General features: G+C 44.9%; 1 protein-coding gene across 1 annotated transcript in view; it reads left to right on the top strand.

Annotated features, from left to right (window-relative positions):
• LOC144364817 (echinoderm microtubule-associated protein-like 1) overlaps positions 1-24,092 on the top strand; it is a 65,686-nt gene that overhangs the window by 29,605 nt on the left and 11,989 nt on the right. Inside the window, exon 2 of the mRNA XM_078037137.1 lies at positions 17,459-17,641. Coding sequence (XP_077893263.1) covers positions 17,459-17,641 — 183 coding nt within the window. The remainder of the gene's footprint in view (positions 1-17,458; positions 17,642-24,092) is intronic.

Below are 24,092 nucleotides of genomic sequence, written 5' to 3'. Positions count from 1 at the left end.
CAAAAATCTGGTAACCTTCAGGCCCAGAAACAGTTCGATTCACCACCTCCCTTTCTTTGCCCAAATTGGATGTGTTCTTATTTTTAATACTCTGCCTTGTTCCACAGAGGGTTTTTGATCCTTCTAGCCCCCGGGGAAGCTTCTTGGGTCACTCACAACATGCTTTCCCCTCCCCATTCCTGCCCTGCCCCTCCCCAGCTGTCCCCTTCCCTGAAAGAGGCCACTTTCTCGCTGCTCCTTCCCCTGAGGTGCCATTGGTGTACAGTGTGAACTTACTGAACAGAGCAGTTTGATAAGTTCTGACATGTCCCCGACTGTGGAACCATGACCATAGCCAGAGCAAGGACACCTTCCCCTCCCCTGGGGTTTCTTTGTGCCCCTTGTGGGCCTGGCCCCTCCACTCCCCATCACTGTCCATGAGTGCCCTTCCTGCCTTCCACCCTCCTCACTGTACCTCTTCAAGGGCAGCGCTTGAGCCTGATGAAGGTCCACTTGCTGTCTCGTTTCTCTTGTGGAGTGGGGTCCTGTCATCCCATCTAGAGACAGCTGCCCAAGTGGGTCATCACCTTTCCTTCTGGAAGTCTTACTGTTTCCTGTCCTGCATGAGGTCTGTGATCCATTTTGAGTTAATTTCCTTACATGGTGACAGGGGGTTGGCATTTGTTCTGAGTGTGGCTCTATCATTGTCCCAGCCTAATTTAATGGAAAGACTCCTTTCTCCACTGAATTCTCTTTACCATGGTTCATGTACACCAGGGTGCATTCCTTCACTCCCTGTTCCCATGTGTTGATCTGCTCCCCCAGACCCCACAGCCCCATCACTGTGGCTCTGCAGCGACTGAGTCGGGTGCTCATCTTTCAGCCTCGTCCTCCAAAATTGCTTGGGCTCTTCCAGGTCCTCAGCATTTCCATGCACGTTTCAGGATCTGCTTTTCAATTCTACAAAAATGCTGCCGGAATTTTGATTGAGACTGCATTGAAGTGATGGATTTAATTTTTCTGCAAGGAAAACTGTTGTCTTAACAAATCTTCCATCTATTTAAGGCTTTGATTTCTCTCAGTGGTGTTTTCTGAGAGTAAAAGTAATGTTTCTCTTCTGTGTACAGATCCTAAACACCTTTTATCATATGGATCCCTAATCATTTCTTATTTTATAATAAATATTTCAATTATTTGATGTAAGGATTTGAAAATGCAATTTATTTTTCTGTGTTGATCTTTCTTCCTGTAAACTGGATAAACTCAAAAATTCCAGAAGATTTCTAGTAGATTCCAGCAGATTTTCTAGTTGTACAACTGTGTCACCTATGGAAAAAAATCTTTTTTCTTTTTCCTTTTCTAACCTAGTTGGAATACCCGATTTCCCCTCTTACCTGTTGGCTGGCAGGAGCCTATGGGACAATACTGCCTGTGCTCTTCTTCAGTGTTGCATTGTATGATATTTGTGTAGGGTCTTCCGTCTGTGTCCTTTTTCCCATGGAGGAATCCATTTCCTTTTCCAGCCGCAGGGCCATCTGCTTGTCTCTTTGCCTAGGCCCTGGACGGCGCTTTCTTTAAAAGAGCTTATCTGTTTCAGCTAAGATCCTTTTTTTTTTTAAAGAGAATTTTTTAATATTTATTTTTCAGTTCTCGGCGGACACAACATCTTTGTTGGTATGTGGTGCTGAGGATCGAACCCGGGCCGCACGCATGCCAGGCGAGGGCGCTACCACTTGAGCCACATCCCCAGCCCCAACAGCTAAGATTCTTAACATCGTCTCATCCTTTCAGTGTCCGTTGGTGTGGGGATGTCATCTCTCTTGTTGCTGATCAGATATTTCATGTCTTTTCTCTCTTCGTTTTCTCATCGCTTTGGCTACAGGTTTGTGGATTTTATTTATTTTCTCCAAGAGTCAGGTTAGTTTTGTAAGCTTCCTGTTGCTTTTCTCCTGTTCCCCCGAGTCCTGCAGGTCCAGTGCTCCTTCCTTCTGCCTACTTTGGGTCTCACAGGGTGGCCTGCAGGTGCTTCCCTCGTCCCCGTCTCCTTTCTCTCTGAGGTCGGTGTCCCCGATATCAATTCCTAGGCGCTGTTTTGGTTCCCTCCCTCCCATGTGTGACACACTGCATGTTTGTGTTCTTCAAACTCAAACTCCTTCCTAATTTCCCTCTCTTTCTACTTTCTTTGTGGTGCTGGTGGTGAACACTGGCTGCACTGTGCTGTGCCACCGAGCCACACCCAGCCTGAGTCGGGGCTGGTGACATCGGGTCTGGCTTGTTTCCTTTTTGCACGTGGGCATCCAGTACCATCTGCTGAAGGGTTGGCTTTGCCTCTACCCACTAGATGGCCTTCGCTCCTTGCGGAAGGCTGGCGGGCACACTGGTGGGGTCTGTCCTGGACCCTTCCATCCCATACATCTCTGTGTCTGTTCTCTCTCTAGCGTCATGGGGTCTTGAAGCCACATGGTTCTGTTCTCTGTGCTCTTTCTCAGTATTGCATCGCTGCTCCATAAACTTTAGAATTATCTTGTCAATATTCACAAAATGGCTTTTTTAGCATTTTGATTGGGGTTTTGTTATATGCCGATCAAATTGGGAAAATTTAGCATCCTAACAGACTTGGGTCTCTAATCCATGAACATGGAACATCTCTCCATTTCTTTGGAATTTCTGTCATCATAATTCTGTGGTTTCCTGCACATCTGTCCTTTATGTACATTTTGTTAGATTTCCATGTAGTCATTTCAACTTGGTGCTGTTGTAAGTGCGATTACATTTTTTTTTTTTTTTTTGCGATTACATTTTAAATTTCAGGCTCCAGTCGCTCAGTGTTGGCCTCCAGGAGAGTGGTTGACTTTGATATCTTAGACTCATATCAGGACTGTGTTATTAGTTCCAGGGGGCTTTTCCTTGGTTCATTGGGAGCGTGGATGTGGACATGCAGGACATCTGCAAGGAAGACAGCTGTATGTCTTTTCTCCTAACCGCTTTTGCTTTCTTTTCTTGTCCTGCCACACCAAGGGGGACTTGTGCCAAGTCAACTAGATGTGGCGGAGGGGACCCCCTGCTTTGCTCCTGATCCTAGGGGAGAGGGTTCAGCATCTCACTGTGAAACACGGGGTTACCTTCAGATTTTCTGTGCATGTTCTTTTCCCATCGAAGCTCCCCTCTGTCCCTCATTTACCCAATTTCTCTTGACCAGTTATCTTAAGCAGTCTGTTTTTGGTTTGTCTTAAGCAGTCTGTTTTTGGTTTGTCTTAAGCAGTCTGGTTTTGGTTTGTCTTGGTGTCATTTTCTTCATGTGTCTCGTTCTTGGGATTCACAGAGCCTCTTGATCTGTAGGTTTATTATGTTCATCAAACTGGGAATTTCCTGCCATTATTTCTTCTTTTTTTTTTTAAGAATTTCAATATTTATTTTTCAGTTTTTGGCGTACACAACATCTTTGTTGGTATGTGGTGCTGAGGATCGAACCCGGGCCGCACGCATGCCAGGCAAGCGCTACCGCTTGAGCCACATCCCCAGTCCCCGCCATTATTTCTTGATAGCTTTTTGTTGATGACACAGCCTTGCAACCCCACCTGCTTGCCTGCTCTACGTCCCTCTGCCTGCCTCCCGGCTGTCCCTGTCTTGTTCGGGTCGTTTCTGTTGCTGTTTCTTCGCCTTACTGCGTCCTGGAGGCTCACAATTAGAGGGCTGAGTTATTCTTTGATGTGTATCCCCCACGTCTCTACTCCACATCTCTCCTTCCTCCAGCATCGTGAACACATGCGTGTCCTCCTGGTTGCTGTTTAATTCTCCTCTCAATTCCCCCACCTGTTTCTTCTGGGTGGGTTTGTAGGTCCATCTGTGCCTTACTGGGTCATGTTTCCAAGCCTCTTTGCCTGCCTGGTAGTTTCTGCGGGAAGCCAGGACCGTGCATTCTGCCTGCCTGGCTGGGCGGGTGTTTTCATGTTCCTGTAAATATTTTCCACCTTTGTTCTGGGAGGTGGTTAAGTTACTTGGAAGCATTTGGTCACATTGGGTCTTGTGCTTCAGCCCGTGGGGACCACAGTAGCATTTAGTGTAGTGCAGTGCATGTGAGTCCTCTGCCCATTGCCCTCGGGTGATGGGGTTCACAGTCCACCTGGTGGTGACACGCACTGTTCCTGGCCCTGAGTCCTGGTGGTTGTTCTCTGTAGCTCTTGTGGGTGGCAGACTCTGTGTCTGCCCATCTCTGGAGCTCTCCCTCTCCAGCATCCGGCCCTGTGGACTCCAGTCACCCTAGCTGACCTGGCCTTTTAGCTCTGTCACCTCAACTTAGGCATACCACCAGCCTCCCCTCCCCCGCAACTAGCAGCACCTCCAGCTCCAGCTGCATGCTGAGGTCATCACAGGCTACTCCTTCTGTCCATCTCTCAGCCATCACCGTCCCTCACAGTCTAAAGCCCAGTGTCTTGAACACCATTGCTGGATATAGTTTTTCTTGATTTTTTTTCTTTTAACTGCTCAAGGTAAGGATGGTAAATGCAGTCCATGTTTTTCCATCTTGGCTAAAAGCAGAAGTTATGGCACTTTTAAAAATTAGCTCCACAATATTACTAAAAAAGGGCAAAAACATTTACAACACCAGTCACAAAAAAGGAGCGTGGGCAGAAGGCTCCATCTCAACTTCCTCTAGATTCTGGGATTCCTAGATTCTCTAGATTCCTCTAGGTGTCCGGTTGTTTTGGCTCCACTTTCTGGTAGTGAGCGAGAGCAAAGTTCTACGAGAACCTACATACGTGTTTTCATTCTTAAGTGTTTTTGGCCAGCTGAACTAACCCACGGTGACCTCCTGATGAGGGACCACTAGCTGCCTATTTTCCAGAAAGTTCTCATCTCCGGCAGACAGTTTGTGGCTTCGGCCCCTTGGTGCATTCTGACTATTTAAACTGTGCATTTCTGATTTCCATCTCAGCTGTTCAGGACATGTCCTCAAGGGCAAGGGAACATTATCTGAATCTCAGCAAAACCTCTAAGTTCAGAAGTCAGTGAGTAACAGGTAATACTTTAAATAGGAAATAAATAATATGCAAGTTAATGGAAAAAATAAGCTTGTTTTTGAGACAGCATCTTGCAGTGTTGCCTAGTTGACCTTGAACTTGGCACAAGTGGTCCTCCTGCCCTAACTTCCTGAGTAGCTGGGACCAGGTGTACACCACTGTGCCCAGCTTAAAAAGAGCTTTTCTTTTATTCTATTTACTGAAAGGTTTGAAACCTTGTTATCATTTTAAAAAATTAAAGCTACCTTTTAGATGCTTTTTGTTAAATCAGCTTATGACCCAACATCTTTTAGGGTACAGCCGGTTCTCAGGGAAGGCTGGCAGTAGTCTCCATGTGAAATGATCATTGAGGCTGCGCAGCGGGCCTCTCCCAGGTCCTGTCCTCAGGCTCATTGTCTGGTCGCTCTGAAGCTTTAATCTTTCCTTGTACGGTTGGGATTTGGTGATCTTGTGTGACTTGCTAGGACCATTATTAAAAGACCTGGGTCCCCCACCCCCATCCCAGCTGTCCCAGAGACAGGATGTGCCTCTGCTGCCATCACCGTGTCTGGCACTGGACCCTGCTGGCACAAGCCAGGTTCTAAAGCACGCTGCTCCTCCGTCCCCAGGAGTACGGTTCTGCCCAGTGGTACGATCCCTCGTTTGCCTCAAGGCTGGAAAGTGTGCGTGTGGGAAGGTATTGTGAAGCTCAAGGTGCAGGGCCCGTTGCTCCTGATGGAAACAACTGCTTCTGCCAAGGCAGAGGACAGTGTGTGTGTGCACACGCCTGCTTGCGCCTGCGAGTGCGTGCGTGCGTGTGTGTGTGTGTGTGTGTGTGTGTGTGTGTGTGTGTAGCATTGTCAACATTCCAGAGATGGCAAGGAATCAAGGCCTTCCTGGGAAGTCTTTGTTGACTGAGGATGTGGTCAGGCAAGGTGAAAGGAGAGCTGGAAAAAGTAGTTAGTGAATTTCCTCAACACTCAGCTTATCACCCACAGATGATGGTTCTTCCTCCTCTGATTGTCAATGATTGTTCACCGATGAAATGGAAGCAGCTGGTCGGAGGCCTGCTCATCCCTCCCCGGTGTTGGAGCTTGTGTGCCCAGTCCTTGGGTCACTTTGTGGCCTGGTGATTGGCCTGGGAGCATTGGGGCAGGGCTGGGTGGGGCTCATGCAGAGAGCTCACCCAGCTGTGCAAGGCCCTGGGTTCATGCCCAGAACTGGAAGGAGAGTCAGGGGAGCAGGGCCTGCTCTGCTCTCTCCTCTCTTCTGTGTCTCCACGGTGGTTGCTTGTTGGCCAGTCTCTCTTGCAACACCGAGCACCAAAGACTGGGGAACTGGCAGGGTTAGCTGTGTTGCCCAGGGTAGCACTGGTCCAGAGGGATCCCAACAGTGTTCTCCTTATTGAGCTGAAATTTTGTTGGCTTTAAACTCCATGTCGCCTAAATGGTCATATGGGGCTTCTTAGGGTAATGTCATGTTTTTTGTTTGTTTGTTTTTTTTTTTGTCTCTCCACTACCATTATATAGTCTAAAATTAAAAAAAAAATCTGTTAGTTAACTTTTTCATCATTGGGATGAAATACCTAGGAAAATCAACTTAAGGAAAGAGTTTTTGGCTCATAGTTTCAGAGGTTAAGCCCAAGGTTGGCCAGGTCCGTTGCTCTGGCAGAATACATTGGTGGAAGGCATGGTAGCCAGGAAGCTGGGGAGGGGACTGCTGGGGACAAGCTGCTCCTTTCCAGAGCATGCCCCCAGTGATCCACTACTTCTTCCAGTTGGGCCCCACCTCCCACAGTTCCACCAGCTGCCAACGAAGCCATCAGCTTGTGAGTCCCTCCATGGACCAAGCCTTCAGCACACGAGCCTTGGGGGACACTCCAAACCTACTGAGTTCTTTACACCACCCCTCCCCAGATTCAAGGGTTCTGCTGCAGTTCTCTTAATCGGTAGGCAATGGCAACCTTGCTGTATCCATCCAGGGCTATTGCTGAGCCTTTCACGGTCAGTAGTGCCAACACTAGTTCATGAGCTTCAAGGAGACGAGTTTATTTTAAGATATGGCAGAGTCCTGTAATTTTCTATGAAGTGATGGGTTTGGAGCCAGAGCTCTGGTGGAGGTCCAGCCCAGGGAGGAGCAGGACTCAGGCTTCTGACTGTCCAGATGATCCAAGGAAAACCAGCAGTCTTAGTTTAGAAATAAAGCTGGAGTCCTTCAGCCAAGGTGGCACCCAGGGCTGCGAATCTTACGGGAGGCCCGAAAAATGACACTGATTGTTTTCATGCTCCCTTTGCTATTGGATGCACATAGGGTGGCGCAGAGGATGACAATATAATTTTTCTGCATATGATGCATAACATGGAAAGCCAACTTTTATATTAGATTTTTTTTGCAAATAATTGGAAAAAGTTATCATTCCTTATTGACTCTAAAATACTAAAACCCAGTGAGATTTTTTTTAATCCAACAGCATTTATCTGCTATTTTGCAAAAGCTAAGAGGATGCAGAAACTCTGTGTGTGTTCTGTTAGCAGTATGGAGTCCCACAGGGGCGGTGCTTTCATCTGAGTGGGCAGCGCTTACTTCTGCTGAGAAGAGCCTGGGCCTCACAGCTGGCCTCAGCCTGCTGCCCTGCAGCTGTGTGACCTCAGATGAGGCAGAGAGGCACGGAGCTTCTCCGTCCTCATCTGTGAAGTGGTATAGCAGCTAAGCCAAAGGATGTCGCATGGATAGAGATTAGGCATGGGGCACAGGCTCTGACACCCCCCATGTGGAGAGGAGGGCGGCTGTGGCTTTGGCATCATCTAATTTTAAATAATTAAGGAAAAGGTAGTAAGGACATCTCAACATAGAAGAGGCAGATTCTAGGTTGACCTTTTTTTTTTTTAAGATTTTGTTTAGTTGTCAATCGACCTTTATTTATATGCCATGCTGAGAATTTAACCCAGTGCCTCACACATGCTAGGCATAGTGCTCTACCACGAAGCACAATCAGAGCTCTAGGTTGACCTTTTAAAATTAATAGCCCCTCTGACCTCCAGGAAGGGCCCTAACAACAGCAAGGTCTTAGTATCACCAGAACATCGGTGGAGCAGGGAGGCTGCGCTTACCTCTAGACGGTGACACAACGGTAGGAATGGGGAAAACCTCCTCCTCCCACATTCTAAGTGGAATGGAGCAGACATGCTTCCTGAAGATCCTTTTGCATTGTCACCTTTTACAGCTACAAAAGTAGTCAAAGGTTGACGCCATGAGTTTCCCATGAGCCCAGGGTAGGGCTAAGCTGCAAGCCCACCAAGGCTGGGCTGGGTCCCCTGAGAGGCAAGGGGAGATGAGGCTGGGGGCTCTGCCTGCTGCCCCAGGAGAGGGCTCTGTCCACCCATCTGTGCTGTATCCCCACCTGGCTAGAGGTGCGAGAGGCAGCAGTGACAGTTTTACTTTCGTCTGGGCCTCACTCCTGGACTGAGCATGGCACAGTGGTATTTGCAGACTTTCCAGTAACCATTTTAATCATGATTTCACTGAAGGTCAGTATTTCCTTTACCAACAGTTAACTACAGGTTAAGCATGTCTAATCTGAAAATCCCAAATCCAAAATGCTCTGAAATCCAAAACTTTCTGAATGTCAACATGATGCTCAAAAAGTTTTGGATTTCAGAGCTAAAATGCTTGGCTTTTCAGACTTGGAAAAGTCACTTGCCGGGTGTCTATACTAGTGTTCTGAAATCGGAAGCATTTCTGGTCCCACGTCTCAGATGAAGGACACCAGACCTGTGCAGTCCCACACTGTCATTTGGGCTGGGCATCTGTGTGTCCTCCTCGTGCTGTATGCTTCAGGGGGATAGTGCCTGAGTGGTCAAGTCCCTTGCTAGGGACCCACGGCCAGCAAGTAGCACATCCAGGAGTCAGCCCTGCCCCATTTGAATCCCTCTCAGTGCTCAGGTCGGCACAGGTGACCCTCGTAGGCTTTGTGAAGACTAGTTTTCTCACCTGTGCTTGGCCCTTGACAAAATATTAGTGGATTGGATTCGTAGCCCCAAGAAGGTCTGCTGTTGGCCAAAGAGGCTGAGTAGCCTATGAAGAAGTGGCCAGCAGAGACCTCTGCACCTCACACCACGTACCACTCACTGTGAGCTGAGCCTGGCTCGGAGTAAATCATGTCCACTCTGTGCCCTTGGAGTTGTTGCCGCCATTGTTGCCACTATCTCGGAGATGGCCATCTGCTGCCCGGTGAAGAGACCCCCACACATTGTGCTGGATGAACAGTTCCCTAGCTTCCCCAAAGAGTGAGCAGGTGCCCCAGGCCTTCCAGTTCAGAGAGTAGTCCTTAAAACCTCTTTAAAATACCCAAGGAAGACAGCAAATGCCTATAATGCCTATAATCCCAGCTACTCCAGAGGCTGAGGCAGGGGGGGTCTCAAGTTCAAGGCCAGCCTCAGCAACTCAGTGAGACCCTCTTTTTTATACTTCCCTCTAATGCTATAAAGCAAAGTGATTATTGACAAGAACATGAAAATTTTGGAAGCATTAAGATAAAAGGCTCTAACACCAACACTATTTTAATGACTTCCTTAGGTAAATTGTAGGAGCACAGGAACTCACCTTACTTCAGAATGATAACTTAAGATTTTATTTGTGCTATAGTCCTAATCTAGTGAGGTCTTTGACAATTCAGATGTAGCCTTCCCCCTGGAGCTGTGAAGTCCTGTGGAATGTGGGGAGTTGGAAAGGGTCTGTGGGGCTAGCCCAGGCTCTGGGGTTCATTTTCATTATACTAATCAGGTCCCTAGCTGAGCTGAAGTGTGAGTCATTTGAGCAGCAAGGCTGACCTTTCCTGAAAGCAAGAGGGTGAGAGCCCCAGACTCACCTGCTGCCAAGTCTCCTCTGTGCTCTTAACATTAATCCTCAGAAGTAAGTAGAAGGAAGAAAATCCATTACAGATTAGAGCAGTGATTCTGGCAGGATTTGAAAAGCACTGGGATCATATCATGGGGGAAACTTTAGCAATCTCACAAATAGAGGTTCTTGTGAACAGATCAGTTTATATTTGAAGGCAAATGCTGAGATGCTTGGGAATTTTTGTTTTGTAAAATATGAAAATCAAGCTTTTTCCTGTACAAATTTGACAATGTGATTAAAAGGGTGACTTTTGCATTTTTTGTAATTTTTAAAAAATACCTTTTTTATTTATAAATAAATGTGCTGCGGATCAAACCCAGTGCCTCCCACGTGCTAGGTGACTGCTGTTCCACTAAGCCCCAGCCCAGCACCTGACTTACGCATTTTATTACATTCTGTCCATCCACCCACCCACCCACTCATCCCTTCTATCCACCCTTCTATTAGCTGCAGTGATGTTGAGTTAAACTGGATTTTTAGGAGGTGGCAGCCAGGCTGGTCTTACTCTGTGTGGTGAAATCCCAGCTTGGACTACAGATGCTCATTTCCTTTCTAGTACTGTGTTGGCCTGGGCCCCACTGAGCATGCGTGCCCTCTCTAAAAGCTGCTGTCAGCATGAACAACCCTGGAGATGATAGAAATCCATGATTCTGTACACTGCAGCTTCTGTTAGTCATCTTTCCATCACTGTGCCAAAGTAACTGGGATAATTAACTTATTTAAAAAAAGGTTTATTTTTGGCTCATAGTTTTGAAGTTTCCAGTTCATGATCAATTGGCCCAATAGGCCAGGTGACTTTGGGCCTATGGTGAGGCTTTGTGCCTCTAGTACATGGTGAAGCAAAACTACTCACCTTGTGGCCAGGAAGCACACACAAAAAAAAAAAAAAGAGAAGGAGACTGGGGTTCCACAGTCCCCTTCAAAGCACCTCCCACAGTGACCTAAGGGCCTCCCAGTGGGCCCTACCTCTCACAGGTGGCATTTTTTTTCTTTTTTGTTTATTTGTTTTTTTGTTTTTTTTTTTGGCATTTCTTAATAGTGCCACCCAGGGGATCAAGTCTTTGATACATGGACTTTTGGGCAACATTTACCATCCAAACTATAGCATTCTCATAACTTAAAAAATATTACATATATTAAAATACCAGTTTCTAATTACTTATTCAATGCCAATTTGCATATTAGCACATAGAAATTTCAAAGGAAATGTTAAATTTGAATTTACTTTGGTAATTGGTAATAATAACAAATAGATTACATTTATATATTCACCTTATATATAAAAAATGGGGGTTGGGGTTGTAGCTCAGTGGTTGAGCGCTTGTCTTGCATGCATGAGGCACTGGGTTTGATTCTCAGTACCATATAAAAAATAAATACAAAAATAAATAAAACAAAGATACTGTATCCATCCATAACTTATATATATATATATGTATGTATGTATGTATATATATTCCAAGTGCTCTACATTTATTAACTCACTTGACATTACCATAATCCTTCAAAGTAGATACTGCTGTTGTCCCTATTTTACTGCAGGAGAAATAGAGGTACCTAGAGATTAACCCTTATGCCCTTGGTCACTTAAAAGCAGCCATGTTGGCATTTGCATCCAGGGTGTGCCTCTTTCACCCACTTAGCCCCCGAATGGTTCCCCACCTGAGACCTCCCTGCCTCCTACCAGGCCAGAGACCCCCAACGAAGCTGGCTTGGCCAGACTCCCCTGCCACAGTTGTGCTCAGACCTGCCCGCCCTTTCTTTTGATCACACCTGAGCAGATTACCTTAGGCTGCTCAATTGCTGCTCCTCTGAGGAAAAACAGATATAAAACACCTTTTATCTTCCCATTTCTCTCTCCCAGTTTGTTTCACATCTGAAGTGGGGCTTCCTACTCCACTCTGCAGGTCAAAGGACAGCGGAGGAATTCCACAGACCTGCTGCCCTCACAGGAGTCAGGCAACGCTGAGGGGTGTCTCTTCCCCTGGGCAGCACGCATTGTTTCAGAGAAGCATTTCTCAGCTAGGATATCAGAGTCTAATGGCAACCAGTCCCAACAAGCAGAAGTATGACCTCCCAAACTGGCAAAGCCAGTGCATGAATCTTACTGCACTTGGACTCTCACAAAGCTATTTTGTAGGTTAACATTAAGGAAAGTGGTTTCGAGATAATTCAGTCATTGGAATACCATATGGATTTGCGCAGCTGCATGTTTTGAAGATACAGAGCACTGTAATCATCCACCCCCAATTCTCCTGCCCCATGCCCCTCTCAACCCCTGGTGACCCCATCTGTTCCCCTCTATGGTTGTCTTTTGGAGAGTGTCATTGCATGAATTCCTATCCACTCACCTTTTTCTACTGGCTCCCTTCACTCAGGTAACACCTTTGAGACCCACCCATGTTGTTCTGGGTGACCTGGTTCACTTTATGTTGCTCAGCTGTGCTCGGCTGTGCAGATGCCACACTCTGTCCGTTCACCAGTAGAGCCACGGAGACAGACCTGTATCTGGATGTGTTTGTTTCTCTAGAGTAAGGACCCGGGAAGAGCTAGGTCCTGAGGAAAGTGCTTGTTGACTCTGTGAGAGTGCCAACCTGCCTTCCAAGGGGTCAGACCGCCCTGTGTGCTGGCTGCCCGGAGGAGGGTTTCCTTTGCTGGATGTTGTTGCATTTGGTGGTGTCAGCATTCTTTAACCACTGCAATGCTTGCCATATCTCCAGTCTTTCTTTTGAGACATGTCTCACCACTTTGCTGGGACTGGTCTCGAATTCATGGGCTCAAGCAATCCACCTGCCACCCCCTCCGAGTTCAGGGGTGGCAGGTGTGCACCTTCATTTACCTGCTTGCTCAGTGTGCTTTCCATGGTGACTAATGACCTTGAGCATCTTATCATGTTCAAGTCTTTTGCTTGTTTTCTCTCACGATTTTTAAAATTGGGTTGTTGGTTTTCTCACTGTTGAGTCTAAATGCACTGTATGTGTGTGTGCCTTAATCTACAGGGAGGGACAGAGGAAAAGCAGGCCCAGAGACCCACCAGTACTCCTGACATGCAATGGGATTCTGTAGGAGCACGGAAATGACACCTAGAGTTCTAGGAGAGGAGGAGAGTGAGAGAGGATGTTTCAAGTTTTTCAGGCTTCATAGTTTGATTCTTTAAAGAGATATGGCTAGGATATACTTTTTAAAAGGCTTTGATGAGACAGGGGATGTAGTTCAATGAAAAAATGCTTGCCTAGCTTGAGTGTGCTTTAGGTTTGATTCCCTGCACTGCAAAAAATAAAAAGTAATAAAATAAAGTTAGAAAAAGGACTGACACAATGTTTTTTTTTCAGAGCTTAGCAGTTTTATGATAATTATTATTATTATTTTGTAGTACTGTGGATTGAACCCAGGGGTTCTACCACTGAACTACACCCTGCAGCCCTCCCCTTTGTCACTGGGGATTGGGCCCAAGGGTCTCTCTACCACTGAACTACATCCCTAGCCTTTTTTATTTTTTTATCTTGAGATAGGGTCTCACCAAGTTACTGAGGCTGGCCTTGAATTTGTAATCCTCCTGCCTCAGGCATGCACCACCATGTCCAGGTGAGTTTAGAAGTTTTAAATGTACTTAGATAGTTAATAAGTTCTGTTAATTTACAGATATTTAATGTGTTATTCTTTCTTAGAGGTATCACAGACACACTTAAAAATATTTCTGTGTATGAAACAATTATCTATTATTTATAGAGTTGACAGAGCTTGCATATAGGAACCAATCCCTACATGATCCTATTTTTCCAGATATAGTTAATGTTCCCATCTGTGTAGTTGCCTATCACTTTGTGTATTTCTGAATTATACAATTTATCAATTGTATAATTTTATCAATTGTATTATCAATGTATCAATTAAAACTTGTGGGCATGTCTCTTCTCCATTAGACAGGGAACTTCTTAAGATATGGGTCAGTGAATCAGTAATCTATATATCCCATTATCTAATTTAATGCATGCTTTAAAAATGATTGTTTACCCATTTATCAATTATTTACCAAATATTTATTGAGTTCCTATTTTGTGTTAGGGACCAAGTCATAGAGAAGTGAAGCACCAAAAAAGACCCCTGTTTTGTGATACTTACATTTAATCAATCTTTCCTAATACAGGGATTTGAAGCTATTGATTTCCCTCAAAGCCTGATTTAGCTGCCTCTCATACATTTTGATACATTGTATTTTCATTACCTTTCAATGAGAAAATTTTCTAATTTCTCTGTAATTTCTTTTTTGACTTAAGAAGTATTTAACTTATAAATATTTGTTGTCTTATTGTTTAAAATTTCTATTTTAATACCATTGTAGTCAGAGAATGTACTTTTTTAATCTGTAAGCTTGTTCGAATCTGTTTTATGGCTCAGAATTGATGTATCCTGGCAAATGTACCATATGTACTGTCATATAGGTGTGGTTTTCTGTCTGTAGCAAGTAAGTGTTGTTTATACTATTAGATTATTTGTTACTTCACTGATTTTTTTTTATTAGTTGTTCATCAGTCACTAAAAGATGGGGTGTAAAATTTTAGTAAAAATTGTAGAATCATCTATTTTACATTTCAACTCAGTCAAATTTTGCTTCCTGTATTTTGAAGCTCTATATTGGGCACACACATGTTTAGGTTGTTGAATCTTCCTGGTTTTTATCCCTTTTTTCATTGTGGAACGACTGTCTAATATACACTTTATTAGACACCTAGTTTATTTGACATTAACAGTAGTCCAGCCTTCTTTGCTTACTGTTTGCATGGTGTATTTTTTCTATTCATTTACTTCCATTCTATCTGTATCTTCATATTGAAGTGCATTTCTTGTTAACAGCCTATAGTTGGGTCTAGCTTTTTAAAAATATCATAAACAGTACCCATATAATTTTTTGTCAGAGAAATTAATCATGGCCGTCTATTTCTTGGTATTTGATTAGCATTTTGCAATTGTATATTTCTGCACATCAGATTTGGCATCTTTGGACCATTGTTTTTTAGATTTTGTTTTTGCCCTATTCTCTTGCTTTTCCTTGTGTGCCAATTAAGTGTGTGTTGGACTGCTAAGAGTGCCTAGTAGATTCCCACGGCTCTCTTAATTTTTGGTCAGGCTTTTTTCTGTGTCCTTCATCTTCATTGCTTCCGATATGCCTGCCTTCAGGTTTTCTTGATCTTTCCTCTGTGTGTCCTTTCAGTTGTTGTCCATGCAGTGAACTTTTATTTCAGAAAATGTGTGTATGTATATATATATGTATAAGTTCTGGAATGTGTATTTGGTTCTCTTTTTAATTGTTTCTATTCTGCTGGGATTTCCCATTTCTCTACTGAATTTTTATTCACTGAAAGAATGTTAATTTTTCTTTTTAGAATAGTTATAATATCTATTTAAAATTCCTCATCTGGTAGTTTCAATATTTTGTTCCTCTTGAGATTGGACTCAATTCTATTTTCTCTTCTCCTGAGAATGTGCTCCATTTCTTTATTCTTGGTGTGTTTGGTTATTTTGAATTATGTGCTGGGCATTGTGAATGTTAAGCTACATGATATCTTTTTTCTTTGGTGGTGTTTCCTTTGTGTTAATAGGTGCTGTTCTTCTCTGGACTTCAGCTGCAGACCCTATCTCTGGGCCAACAGCTCCACTCTCAGTTCTGATGTTTTGCAGTTCGCTGGAGTATTTCTCTGTTCTGTGTATGCAGTTCACAGATCAGTCAGAGATTTGAGCATATGGGATTTGGGGACCCTTCTCTTGCTTTTTTCCTTGTAGGATTTCCCCACCTTTTTCAGTAGTGTTTCCTAACTTGATTTTTTTTAAATTTCTTAGGGCAAAAATATTTCAAAGTTTACCACTTGGGCCCTTACCACTGAGTGTACTGCTTATCCCCAGGGTAAAAGCAATGAGACAGGCTTCTTGTATAGTTTTCTACATTACTTCTTCTAAGTGAATGTGAAGTCTTCAGTGTTGAGTGTGAGCATCCCTCTGGAGATGAAATGTGAGTGCCCACCAGAGTCCAAGTGTGAGCTCCCCACCATAGTCTTAAGTTTGAGCTTCCCACCATAGTCTAAGTGTGAGCACAAGGGCCCACAGTGCCCGCCAGAGTCTCAGTGTGTGCTCTCCACTATAGTCTTAAGTGTGCTGTCCACTAGAGTCTCAGTGTGAGCTCCCCATCAGAATCTATGAGCTCTCATTAGGGTGAGTGAGCTTCCCACTAGGGCAAGTGTGAGTGCCCACCAGAGTGCATGTTTCTGTTCTCTTCCCTGCACCTTCACGTAGTTGTTTTTTTTTTTAATGCTACTTCAGGCTTTTGGTTTCTGCATGGGGTGGAGGGTGCTTCCAGGAGGGTCTTTTAGTCTGACATACGCCAAAGCAGAAATCCCTCCACAATGCTCACATTCCAGGTGGAAGGGTAGCAGTGAACATGCCAGCAAGACCATTTTATAGTATTTAGAACATGCTGTGCAACAAATAAGGTCAATGAAATAGAAAGTAACAGCTTTAGATAAAGTTCTTGGGAAGGTTCTCCCAAAAGCTCCTATTTGAGTTGAGTCTCAAGCATAAGAATTTGGTCATGCAAAAAGTTGGCTGAGAAACGGCCCAAGCAAAGGCAATGCAGAAACAAAAATCCCGAGGAGAGGAGAGGCCAGCCCCTTGGAGCAGGGTAGGCGAAGGGGAGGACAGGAAAGGCAGGAGGATGCCGGAGCGCCTGCCTGGGGGGCATGGGGGGTGCGATGCTGTGTACTGAGCACACTGGGCCACTCGGCGCTTTGTTCTTCAAACTCAACTGACATAGCCCTGTGTGGCCTACCGTCAGCATGGCTGAACACAAGCCAGCAGACCAGGCAAAACAGACTTCTGTGCAGGTGAAGTGGACAGATGCCCGCATCCCTTCTACTTCCGAATTCTTAATGTCATAGAAAAGACAGTAAGTTGGCCAACCTGCAGAAAAGGACAACAGCAGTTAAAACTACAGTTGAAACTTGAGAGGCACAGACAGAATGAAAGGAGCACAAGAGGAGGGAGAGCTGGAGGACGGGAGGAGGGAGGGCTGGAGCACAGGAAGGAGGGCTGGAGGACGGGAGGAGGGAGAGCTGGAGCACGGTAGGAGGGAGGGCTGGAGCACGGGAGGAGGGAGGGCTGGAGCACGGGAGGAGGGAGGGCTGGAGCATGGGAGGAGGGAGAGCTGGAGTAAGGGAGGAGGGAAGGCTGGAGCACAGTAGGGAGAGCTGGAGCACAGGAAGGAGGGCTGGAGCATGGGAGGAGGGAGGGCTGGAGCATAGGAGGAGGGAGAGCTAGAGCACTGGAGAAGAGAGAGCTGGAGCACAGGAAGAGGGAGGGCTGGAGCACGTGGCAATGCTGGGACAGATCTGCCTTCTCTTGCGCTCTTTTCATTCTGTCTGTGTCTCTCAAGTTTTGAGTTTATAAATTACAATTTTCATTTTCAGTTTATAAATTACAATTAACAATGTACAATTTACAGTCTAGTTGGAGCCTTGTGCCAGCCTGTGGTTGGAGATGTGATTGCTCTGGGAGTGTCTAAAACTCTCCCCATCTTCCCTTTGGCTTAGATGACAGCGCGTCTGCCACGAGTAGCATGGAGGTGTCAGACCACATTGCCTCCTTGGAGCAGCAGGTCCAGATGCAGGAAGACGACATCCAGCTGCTCAAGTCAGCACTGGCCAACGTGGTTTGGCGGCTGAACATCACTCAGGAACAGCAGGGTGTGCTCAACAGGAAAGGAACTACCAAAGGTGGGCATTATTCAGGAACGAGGGCGGCACGGGTCTCATTGAGATTGCTGACAGCAGCAAAACTCAGAATCACAGTACAACAATTCGCTCTGTCAAAACAACCACGCTAAGTGTGGAAGTATTTTTGGCACAATGTTGGTGAATCACACTGCCTAGGGGGTGTGCATTTGTGTGGTGATTCAGTGCTTTTTGGTTCGGAAAAGGGACTGTCCACATGCCCTGCTGAGAGCCGTGTTCATCAGGGCTGTGGGGCTAGAGCCTGCAGAGGAACCGCTCCTTCCAGCCCCTCGGAGGGCCCCGCAGGGATTGGTTGCTGCCAGCTCCCATCTCTATCTGTGCCCTCAGCTCACACAGCACACACTTCACTGATGTACGCCACCAGGGAGGCCCCCAGCCAGGGCACAGAGATGGGGTCCCTCCTTGAGGAGTTCTGAGTCCTGATGGTGTCCCTGACTTCCCTGCCTGGCTGGGGCACTCCTCCTGGCCTCCCCTTCTGTCTCGAGTCTTCTCTGCCATGGGGTGGGGCGGGGGCACCTGTGCAGAGGTGTGAGCCAGTGGATTTCTGGCAAATTTAAGTCACTGTTTCATGTCCTGTGGCTCCTGGGAATGAGGCATTAAAAAGTATTTGTGGTAAGTACTGCTTAAAAATTGGGGAATAAATACCTCGGAAACGTCTCCCTGACTGGGTGGGCCCCAAGGCCTGCACTGGATGGGTGCCATTGCTCTTCTGCCACAACATGTTCACAGTGGCTGCCGTCATGGCTGAAAGGTTTCTTTGGTAAGAACATGTTGAAATCTCTTGAAAAATGCCTTTTTTTTTGTTTGGATTCAGCAGATCACTTCACAGTTAATGTGTTTTTCTTGGCGTGGAGATGACTGTCCAGCGTATCTCTTAATTTTTTTCTCAAGTACTTGGCTGCATTTTCACACATCTGGGAAAGGAAATTTCTCTCTTTGTCCTTCAGAGGAGTCCTGCCCCACTGTGTGTCAGATATGCATGCTTAGCGGATGTCTATATTTTGAATAATTGTAAGTAATCTTTTTTTCCTTCTGAGTTGCAAAGTGATCAGGGTATTTTAAATAGAAACCAGGTTATTTTAGGTATTCTTGACCTACTCGGCTTTCCAAAAATAAATGTGATGATGACTGTATCCCAGAGGGTACATTTGAAGCAGTGCCTTATGAAGATTCAAACTTCTAAAACTTTATTTTTAGAAAAGTTGGGAAAAAACAATATAAAGGGCTTGCCCAGGAGTTTTATTTTCTTGATTATGAGGAAGCTTGGTTTTTGTAAAACTTCTTCTAAGAGAAATGATTTGTTTTTATAGTTACCTGACTTTTTTTTTATACCTTGCTCTTCATAAGTGAAAATGAATCTAATCATGAAAGCCAGCAGGTCACTGAGAGATGGAGTCCACAGAAAGTGGATGAGCGGGAGGTCTCCCGGGAGCAGGCGTGGTTTCTGTGCACTGTGCAGCTAAGGAGGGGAGGGCAGGGGAGGACAGGGGAGGGAAGCATATGCATCAGAAGCTGTGGGTGCCCCTCTGTAGAGAGCTGTCCCTTGGCCATGGCCTTGCACCATGGCCTGACCTTGCACTCTTTAGCCACAGTTTGGTGTAGGATTTCCTCTGTGAGATATGTTAAGGTTTTGGGAGGCTGTGTTATTGCAGGTCAAGCACGTCTTATCTGAAACACTCGGATCAGAAGTATTTCTGACTTTTTCAGATTTTGAAATAGTTACATATACTTCATGAAATATCTTGGGGATAAATCCTAACAAAATTCATGTATTTTTTTTTATGTATGTTTCTTATACACCTTATGTACCAGAAGGTCATCTTGTTAATCAGTTCTCCATTAGCTGTACAGATGCCTGAGACAGTCAACTCATAAAAAGGAAAGTTTTATTTTGGCTTATAGTTTTGGTCCATGATTGACTAGTGTTATGGCTCTGGGCCTGTGGGAAGGCAGCACATCATGGTGACATTGCATGCACCATGGCCTCAGAGTGGATAAAAAATATGCCCCCACTTACCAGAAGACCTCCCACTAGGCCCACATCTTCCAGTAGCCCCAAGCTGAGAACAGTCCATGAAAACAGGGCCTTTGGGAGCCACTCCGGATCCAGGTGGTAGCAGCAGTTTTCTACAGTGATTCTGCATGTCTGCATTTTTACTGCAACCTGTCATGTGTGGAATTTTCTACTTGTGGTGTCATGTCAGTGTTCAAAAAGTTTCAGATTTCGGGGGCATTTTGGATTTTTGGATGAGGGATGCTTGACCTCTGTTATTGTTATCATTTTGCAATATTTTGGCTCTTGTTCCTGTTACAGCTTTGAGATAGGCTGGACACAGGCATTCTGAGCTTTAAGTATTAAGGGACTCCCCCAACCCCAAGATTAACTGACAGAAACTCTAGGCTCAATGTTTGGAGCTGCAGGTGTGTATCCTTGTTCTTTGCTTAGGTGACAGCGTGGGCGGTTGCACCACAAAGGAAGAGGCTGCCTTAGACGCCAGGGAACATTCAGAGTGCTCAGGTGGTTCAGCTGGAAGCCAATGCCTGATGTGTCCGTCTTTGCGGTGGTGTCCTTGACTGTTAGCCTGCAGTTAATACTCGCTAGCCTCAGTGCTGCCTGGGGGCTCATGGACCATAGGAACAGTTTGTTCCACTAGGCATGTCCCCATTTTGCTGACCTTGGATTACCATATAGTGGAGAAGAAATAACCCAGTTGTTTGAAGTTTATGGAGGCCTATCTTCTTCTTTTTTTAAAATTTTATATGCACACACACACACACACACACACACACACACACACACACATACATACATACACATACACATACATATGAGTTGTAGTTGGACATAATACCTTTATTTTATTTACTTATTTTTATGTGGTGCTGAGGATTGAACCCAGTGCCTCGCACATGCCCGGTGAGCGCTCTACTGCTGAGCCACAACACCAGCCCCGAGGCCTATATTCTTAACGTTCCTGCTCGTATTATTGTTTTTCAGAGACGTGACTGGAGTGGGGGTCTTGCTGCTGGCTGAGCACAGTGACCCTGTAGATGCTGCTATTGCGATGTGGAGAGAGCAGACCCTTGAGGGATGCAGGGATCCCTGCAGAGCTGGGCACAGTGGAGACCCCAAATGGGAAGCAATAGGGCCAGCCGGCTGGCAACAGGGCAGGCCCCAAATCGGTTACTTCCATATGGCTAAGTCCTGTTCAGTCTTAGAAAATGCTGAGAATTGGTAATAAAAGGGAAAGCGCTTGTACGGTATTTTAAGTCAAAAGCAGGATATAGAATTGAATACACTATCACTTCAAGTAGAGATGAAAGTCATGCAGAGAAGACTGGAATGAAGTGGACCAAAAGTTGGTAATATTTTTTTTTCTGAGTGTGGGATTAATTTTTTTTACTTTTTATATAATTTTAGTTTGTTTCTAAGTATTCTGTGGTACCTAGTCCTTAATAAGCAGGAAAAACACGTTTTAAAAATCACTTCTTTTTTACTGCAGACTCTGAGGTGGATAGCAGGGCTCTTGGCAACGTCAGGAGGTGGGTTGGCTCCCACGTGTTCTCAAGGATCAGGGTGTGGGGTTCACTTAATAAAAGATCCATTGTGTGCAAGCATGGCTGATTTCCATGTTAGTGCTGGGATTTTAAATGTAAAATGTAGATTAAAATTTGCTATTCTTCCATGTATCTGGGATTATCTCTTGTAACTCAGGAACCAGCAAGTAGTTTATATTTATTATTTTAAATTATGCTCATTCGTGCAGATTATAGTTAGGCAGCTTATCTTTTAAAATACTTTAATGTGCCTTTGGAAACTATTTTATTGGCTATATCAGCTAGTGGATCCACTCATTAAGAGATTGGAGAATTACATTAATTAATAGCTTTATTAATTAATAGATCAGATAATTACTAAAGAACCAAAAGGCTTCAGTTGGCACAGTCAGCCAGCAAGTGCCAACTTGGTCTTGCCGTTCCAAGACCCTGAAACCCTCCAGCCCCAGACCTTAACCTCGGCCACCCTGGCCACGAAGACCAAGATCTTCTGCCAGCCCCTGTGCTAGCCTAACTTAACACTGAGCTTCAGAACAATTCTCATAACTACTGCTGTTGATTGGACTTTGCAATAGCAATTTTGGACGTGTTGGCACATTTCACCTCTCCACACTTCCACGTGGCAGGTGTTATTGTGCTCTTTTTATACAAGAAAAAGCGGCCTCCAGGAGGCCTGGATAATTTGTCCCAGTTGCTCAGCTGGCTGGGGACAACCCTAGGCAGCACCTCCGGGAATTCTTTTTGCCAGGGGGCTGCTTCCTTATGCAGGTGTCTTAGCAATAGAACTCAAAATTAGCATGAATCAAATCAAACCAAATAGTTAAGAAATGAATAGCTGCATGGCTGGAAATAAGACTTTTATCCACCAAGATTTAATTTTATTTGCAAAGTATTTCCAATATAATAGACCACATTCAGCATGCCCTTGTGTAGAAATATTATGCTGTGGTCTCTCCCCAGGCTTTATTAGGTAGGTACAACTAACAAATTCAATACTTGGGGCTATTCACCCTCATGGAATCAATGAATAATTAACTTAGTTGTTTATCCTGGTTAACCAATTTCAGGGAGCAAATAGCCTTTTCTATGTCTCTCGTCTATGCACGTTCTCTGTATCTTTCTCCTCACAAAATGGTGAATTACAGGGGGAGAATTTCTCTCCTTTAGCTAGAAGACCCTGTTTCTTTCACTTTCTCATTAGTTGCCCTGCCAGGCTTAGTAGGTTTTTTGCACTGTTTATAGAAAACATTGAGTATGTTCTTAACTCTTCAGAGGTCAAGATTGTTCTTAAACTTTGTAACACGAAAATGTTCAAATGTACACAGAAGCGGGACAGCACCTCGGCCCGCCTCCTCAGGGACTCACTCCACTGCTCTCCGTGGTGGGTCACCTAAAAGCAAACCCAAGACCAGTGTCACTTGGTTCACAGCACGTCAGTGTGTCTCTCCAGGCTACAAGGACTCTTCCCTAAGTCTGTAAATTACTGATCCTAGTAACCATTAAACACTGACAGTTCCTTTACATCCTCTAATATCAAGTCAGCCTTCATGTTCTCTAATTGCCCGATCCATTCCTTTAACAGCAGATTTTTAAATTGTGTTTAATATGAGATGCATTTCACTTATCGTATTGGTTTTTAATATTCACAGAAATCTTGATATCACCAGGTAGGAACCTGCCCTCCTCCACAGTCATTTCCAGTGGCTCCTCTCGTAGCTTGCAGGCACACCATTGTCCCTGTGGGTCCTCCCATTCTCCAGGGGTCTTCTGTAAACAGGATCCTACAGTGCGAGGGCTGTCACCACTGTCTTCCCTCACTTAACATAACCCTTCCAAGGTGCATTCATGTTGTAACATGTCTATTGTGTATTTATTCACTTTTATTTTTTTCAGTGCTTACTAGGCTAGCACTCTACCACTGAGCTATATCCCCAGCCCCCATCGTTCCTTTTTATTGCTGAATAATATTTCTACTAAATGCAACATTTTGTTTATCCTTGCATCAGTTGATGGACATTTAGGTTGTTAACAAATGACATGAATTCAATTCATTAATGTCTTTTTTCCACATATTTTTATTATATTGAATTTTTAATGTTACAGCATTCTTGCACAACTATACCCACCCCTCAGAATTCAGATTAAAAAATGGTACAGTGGAGAGCCTCATCCACCTGTTGATCAATATATTAAAACTCAACTTATGCATTTTGATCATTTAAATTTTGGGGGAAGGAGGTACCAGGAATTGAACCTAGGGGCCTTGAATCACTGAGCCACATCCCCAGATCTTTTTAGTATTTTACTTTAATATTTTATGGGGTCTCACAGAATTGCTTAGGGCTTCACTAAGTTGCTGAGTCTGGCTTTGAACTTGCAATTCTCCTTCCTCAGCCTCCTGAGCTGTTGGGACCACCATGCAAAGCTCATTTAAAAATATATATTTTTTAATGATGTAAGAAGCCAGGCATGGTGGCACATAACTGTAATTCCAGCAGCTCAGGAAGCTGAGGCAGGACAATCACCAGGTTGAGGGTCTAAGCAACTTATGGAGACCCTGACTCAAAATAAAAAATAATTAGGGCTGGGCTGTGATTGAGTGGTAAAGTGCCTCTGGGTTCAATCCCTGGTACCAATAAATAAATAAGAGGGGTTCAAGCCTGCTTTACATCTTCAGGTTTGTGGGGCAGTGAGCACCAGGTACCGCCCTCTGTGCTTTGCCCTTTTCACAAGGGCATGTCCAGAGGCCTGCAGGGCAGTGCTGGGAGTTTCCAGAGCTGCCTAGAGCTCCACATGGGGTTGAGACATGGCTTACTCAGCCAGTGTCGTGCGGTCTTACTTACAAATAGCTCTGCCGTGCTTGGCCTCGTGCAGA

This window comes from Ictidomys tridecemlineatus, unplaced genomic scaffold (assembly GCF_052094955.1).
Source record: "Ictidomys tridecemlineatus isolate mIctTri1 unplaced genomic scaffold, mIctTri1.hap1 Scaffold_61, whole genome shotgun sequence".
NCBI classification, from domain to species: domain Eukaryota; kingdom Metazoa; phylum Chordata; class Mammalia; order Rodentia; family Sciuridae; genus Ictidomys; species Ictidomys tridecemlineatus.
Note: the sequence above shows the minus strand (reverse complement) of the source record. Positions and strands in the feature narration are given on the sequence as shown.